General features: G+C 37.7%; 2 protein-coding genes across 3 annotated transcripts in view; both read right to left on the reverse strand.

Moving 5' to 3' along the window:
- Positions 1–292: 292 nt before the first annotated feature.
- Positions 293–2,756, reverse strand: LOC115923163. The gene has a single exon (XM_030983471.1). It carries the CDS (start codon positions 2,700–2,702, stop codon positions 1,284–1,286), a length of 1,419 nt encoding a protein of 472 aa, XP_030839331.1. The 5' UTR covers positions 2,703–2,756; the 3' UTR covers positions 293–1,283.
- The window catches only part of LOC100891413 (RB1-inducible coiled-coil protein 1), a 36,932-nt gene continuing 33,288 nt past the window's right edge, over positions 2,357–6,000 (reverse strand). Inside the window, exons 18-20 of one of the 2 annotated variants that reach the window (XM_030983470.1) lie at positions 4,690–4,839; positions 3,881–3,929; positions 2,357–2,889 (exon numbers count right to left, since the gene is read on the reverse strand). In XM_030983470.1, coding sequence (XP_030839330.1) covers positions 2,794–2,889; positions 3,881–3,929; positions 4,690–4,839 — 295 coding nt within the window. In that variant the 3' untranslated portion in view covers positions 2,357–2,793. Of the gene's footprint in view, positions 2,890–3,880; positions 3,933–4,689; positions 4,840–6,000 lie in introns of both variants that reach the window. The other variant, XM_030983469.1, reaches the window with a different exon arrangement.

The following is a 6,000-nucleotide window of genomic DNA, read 5'->3' on the forward strand; positions in this document are numbered from 1 at the left end:
TTTTATTCAATTGTATGTCATGGTTTGTATCACACATCTGGAGAAATAAAACAAATTTGTTAAAAAAAAAATTAAAAAAATTATGCAATGCATTTCATTTGATACATTAAATTCATTCTCTCACTCCGGTAATCCGAACATAATACATGCTGTAGGCATCAGTTTGACGCAAGTCGATTTTTGCACTCTCGCAAACAATGCCTCCTGTTCATTCAAGCGAGAACACATACCACACAAAAATGATACCAAATGATTTGGGATACAACACTGTTTTATAAGATGTATAATAATTTACTGTTCATAGATGATTTTTAACAAATTAGTAATTTTCTAGGTGTAAACTTTTTTTGACTCACACGGTAATAAGGCATTAAAATACACCAGTGTCTCGTCTATCAAATACAATTTTGAAATATTAACAAACATATTAATGCAGCATTTTACACATTTGCATCGTACAAAGAGGATATATTACAAGCATCTCTTTGGGTAATACACAGATACAGTATACAGAAGTATCTAGATTAATACTCGTACATTGAAGTGAACAGGTACAATGTACATAGACAATAGTCACAACCCTTGTTAAATAGGTTTATACTCCAGATGAATCGTTTCTCTTAGGTATAGAATTTGCTTTCAGCAAATATGTTACAGCATAATACCTTTCACATTACTGCCAATTCCTATTTATACCAATTTTAAGCAGTTTATTTGAGCCACATGAAGTGCAGACAATATTCACATCTTAAGTACAATTAAAAGTTGCCGACAACAATATAAAATATATTCATTGAACTTTAAGAAACCCCCAAAACCAATAAATTTTGACTAATCCTGAGGATCAAAAGCATATGAATATGATTTCATCTGATTTACATATATGTATGTAAGAATTCCTTCATAGTCTACATACAATTGTCTTGGGGATGAATTTAGTTTTTTTATAGCAAAATACCTCTACCATGTGTGGACTCTTTGCACATGTATCTATTGTGTTAAAACAACATTAATAAAAGAGGAGCATTATATATCTGTAGGTGCATGACAAGCAAGTAAGCAGTTCTTTCAATGTTCATTGACAAACCTTCAAAACTTGCTGATAAAGGGTATTTTCTCTGAAATAAACGGTAAGGAAAAATGCAAACACAAAAGCTGTGTTGTCATTCAAAAACTTTCTACTTTAAAATCTTCTGTTTTTCATACCAAATGTAGAATTTACTGAGAGAAATATTGTTATCTCTCTAACTGTGTGTTTGGTGTGGAAAATAAAGATAAACCGTTTAGAATAGAGACAGAATAAAAAGGAAATACAAAGCGTATCGTCTTGAACAGGTAATGAACTCACTTGCGGAGGACGTGCTCAACTTTTGGATCATAGCGTATTGCCTTGACACGGTAATGAACTCACTTGCGGAGGACGTGCTCAACTTTTGGATCATAGCGTATTGCCTTGACACGGTAATGAACTCACTTGCGGAGGACGTGCTCAACTTTTGGATCATAGCGTATTGCCTTGACACGGTAATGAACTCACTTGCGGAGGACGTGCTCAACTTTTGGATCATAGCGTATCGTCTTGAACAGGTAATGAACTCACTTGCGGAGGACGTGCTCAACTTTTGGATCATAGCGTATTGCCTTGACACGGTAATGAACTCACTTGCGGAGGACGTGCTCAACTTTTGGATCATGGCGTATTGCCTTGACACGGTAATGAACTCACTTGCGGAGGACGTGCTCAACTTTTGGATCATAGTGTATTGCCTTGACACGGTAATGAACTCACTTGCGGAGGACGTGCTCAACTTTTGGATCATGGCGTATCGTCTTGACAAGGTAATGAACTCACTTGCGGAGGACGTGCTCAACTTTTGGATCATGGCGTATCGTCTTGAACAGGTAATGAACTCACTTGCGGAGGACGTGCTCAACTTTTGGATCATGGCGTATCGTCTTGACAAGGTAATGAACTCACTTGCGGAGGACGTGCTCAACTTTTGGATCATAGCGTATTGCCTTGACAAGGTAATGAACTCACTTGCGGAGGACGTGCTCAACTTTTGGATCATAGCGTATTGCCTTGACACGGTAATGAACTGACTTGCGGAGGATGTGCTCAACTTTTGGATCATGGCGTATTGTCTTGACAAGGTAATGAACTCACTTGCGGAGGACGTGCTCAACTTTTGGATCATAGCGTATTGTCTTGACAAGGTAATGAACTCACTTGCGGAGGATGTGCTCAACTTTTGGATCATAGCGTATTGCCTGGACACGGTAATGAACTCACTTGCGGAGGACGTGCTCAACTTTTGGATCATAGCGTATCGTCTTGACAAGGTAATGAACTCACTTGCGGAGGACGTGCTCAACTTTTGGATCATAGCGTATTGCCTTGACACGGTAATGAACTCACTTGCGGAGGACGTGCTCAACTTTTGGATCATTGCGTATTGTCTTGACAAGGTAATGAACTCACTTGCGGAGGACGTGCTCAACTTTTGGATCATAGCGTATTGCCTTGACACGGTAATGAACTGACTTGCGGAGGACGTGCTCAACTTTTGGATCATGGCGTATTGTCTTGACAAGGTAATGAACTCACTTGCGGAGGACGTGCTCAACTTTTGGATCATAGCGTATTGTCTTGACAAGGTAATGAACTCACTTGCGGAGGACGTGCTCAACTTTTGGATCATAGCGTATTGTCTTGACAAGGTAATGAACTCACTTGCGGAGGATGTGCTCAACTTTTGGATCATAGCGTATTGTCTTGACAAGGTAATGAACTCACTTGCGGAGGATGTGCTCAACTTTTGGATCATAGCGTATTGCCTTGACTCGGTAGAACTTTGTACCCACTTGGACCTTGAATCTATTCTGCGCCTGTGATTAATGAAACAATCAAATGACACCGGTTCAGACATTAATAATGAAACAATCAAATGACACAGGTTCAGACATTCGTGGTCGAGTGGTTTAAGGCGCTTGACTGGACTGGAGATGCGAAGGTCGAGGGTTCGAATCCCGACACGGCACTAATATCCTTTGGCAAGATATTAACCTGCACTTGCTACTCTCCACCCAGGTGTCAAATGGGTACCCGGTAGGATGCGGCCGTCATTGTTGGTCAAACAGCTTGTGAGCGTCAAGTAACGCCAGGCTGGAAGATTGTGCACACAGTGTGTGCGGGCAAGCACTGAATCCAATGACCGGGGTAATAGTATATTTGTAAAGCGCTTAGAGACATTTGTATTAAGCGCTTGATAAAAATTAAATATTATTATTATTATCATTAATAATGAAACAATCAAATGACGCAGTTAGAGACATTGAGTCAGTAAGGGACAATCCAATATGGATTTCTTTCCCTGTGGCAGGGACTCTTCATACATTTGTCAGTTAGGCCAGAGATAAATATACATCATGTTGAATGGCATAGAGTACTACATAGGCATGGGCCCATGAATGGGGAATTTCCACACTCCTTCCCAATTTAACTCCATTTAGCGGACACAAATTTAGTGTCCTACACATTACAACTATTGAGGAGTTATGAACATAAATATAAAATGTATCATATCAGTTCATTATTTGGTCTGATAGTTGAGCTATTATTTACCTTTAACAACAATGATAAGATATACTGAAATCTCAGAACTGATTGGTAATGTATAAAGACTAAATATCTTAGACTTTTTCCAATACATTATTGTGTTTTAATTTTCAAAAAAATAATATAATCACCACACCTTGTATTTTTTATGACGGTCTATTAGCAAAAAAGCTTTCACTTCAACATAAGTATATCTCAAACAGAGAGGACGTCGATTAAAATGGAATGATTAAAATACCATGAATCAATTTCGATACTTACCTTCTTGGCCTGGCAGTACTCCTTATCAGTAATGCGAGCTATGATCCAACTGCTGCATAATAATCAATAAGGAAAGAAAAGAAACAATTACGAGTGTAGATTACTGAAAACAAGTGCACAGTTTAATGCAATTTTAAATCTTCTATTGACAAATTTTGATCAATATATTTCCAAATTTCCAGCGAGTTCTTTTCAAGTCTATCTTTATCATTTGGACAGTCATATTGTTTTAGCATTATTGCAGTTTTGGAATTCATCATCGTCGTCGTCGTCGTCGTCGTCGTCGTCGTCGTCATCGTCGTCATCATCATCATCATCATCATCATCATCATCATCAGTATTACAGCATCATCATCATCATTATCAAGATCATGTTCATTTATAACAGTCCTTTTCAGGACTACACACCCTCAAGAAAGATTACTAAGATTCCTTTTTAGGACTCCTCAATCCCCCTCTCTCTCTCTCTCTCTCACACACACACATGGTCTACCCGCAAGCCTACTGTATATGATCATTTTTGTTTAACAGTAGGAAGATGAAGAGAGAGAGGGGGAGGAGATATAGAGACAGACTGAAAGAGTGAAAGGGAGAGAGAGACAAAGAGAGAGAGTGAGACAGAGAGAGAGAGTGAGAGAGAGAGAGAGGGAGAGAGAAAGAGACAGAGAGAGAGTGAGACAGAGAGTGAGTGAGAGAGAAAGAGAAAGAGACAGAGAGAGTGATCCAGAGAGTGAGAGACAGAGAGAGGGAGAGACAGAGAGGCAGAGAGAGTGAGAGAGAAAGAGAAAGTGAAAAAAAAGCAATCTTACAACTTGGATGCAGCCTGTCCTGTAGCCCTGAGGCCTAGAGCACTAAGTGATTCAGTGTGTAAGAAATAGAGGGTTGGTTCTAGACTGTATACCATGAAGTTCTCTTGTCCTTCTTGAAAGAAGATGAAAACCAAATCTCCTAAGCTGATGCTGTAATTTAATATCAAGAAGAGGTTTGTCAATCTTAATTGCATTAATACCAATAAACAACAAACATGAATACCCAAGATATTCATTCAGTTATGTGTCCCATATATGCACTTCTGTGAAACTGTGCCATGTGTATACATATTTTCTATGTAATACATTACCGCCATTTTGCCAACATCATTGTACTAATTGTATTATTAAGGGAAACTAATGACTAAAATACGAAATTAGTGTTGAATTGATTGTAACCGATCCATTTCAGGTTGGAATGATACTTAGACAAGATTTTGTTTCTTTATTTCTAGTCATAGGTGTGCAGATAAAGCACCCCCCTACAAACAAACCCCCACCCTGAGGCTGAAGAAACAAGGAATATCTTTGATTGTTTTCTACAGAAATGTAACTTTTGTTTGGAGCAAATCATTAAAATAATTTAAATCACAATTTTGATCAATTTAAAGATAAAGTTGAGTTCTTGGCATGTGATTGCATTGTGAAAAAATCGGTGTGGAATCTATCAGAAAAGGTTGATCCTCTTAGTTAGTATATAAGTATTTGTGTGTATTGCAAGGTTCTGGAATCATCAAAATGATAAGAAATTTGGCCAAATCTTGGCAAAGTTACAAACACTGTACACAGAATGATGTATATTGGACTACACGAGCACATGGCGAAAAAAACCTACCCCCAATTTTTACGATGTTTCATGTCGTATTTAGAATATGAAGGCATTTGAAGAGCCAAGCTTTTCAGGGAACATGTTTAATCTGATGTTCTTCCACCCTTGCATAATAACAATGATAACGCTCACAAATTTATTCTTACTTCTTCCCAGAACTCAACCTTCTCTTTAAGACTAATGCATCTTAGCAGTCAAGAGCTCTGTGGTAATAATTTTTTTTTAATCCAGACTACATTAGTTTTGAAACAGCTTGTTCAAGTTCAAGTTTTATTTCCACATCTGATTTAAAGAAAAATAACACAAGTAAAACTTATATGCATATATACATTAATTATCATTTAAATGAAACATCTTTAATTGAAATCATAACGTGGTGGGAGAAACAGAGGCCAATGGCCTATCAAGGTTATTCCCAAATATAATAAGATTTACATAAAATGTTTCTTAAATATACTAAAAACAAGTAAAGATAGAAAAAC

The sequence above is a fragment of the Strongylocentrotus purpuratus genome, unplaced genomic scaffold (assembly GCF_000002235.5).
Source record: "Strongylocentrotus purpuratus isolate Spur 01 unplaced genomic scaffold, Spur_5.0 spur5_scaffold_13, whole genome shotgun sequence".
Taxonomy (NCBI): Eukaryota; Metazoa; Echinodermata; class Echinoidea; order Camarodonta; family Strongylocentrotidae; genus Strongylocentrotus; species Strongylocentrotus purpuratus.

Coding starts and splice junctions, on each gene's coding strand:
- LOC115923163 (XM_030983471.1), bottom strand. CDS start 2,702: ATGATCCAAAAGTTGAGCACGTCCTCCGCAAGTGAGTTCATTACCTTG.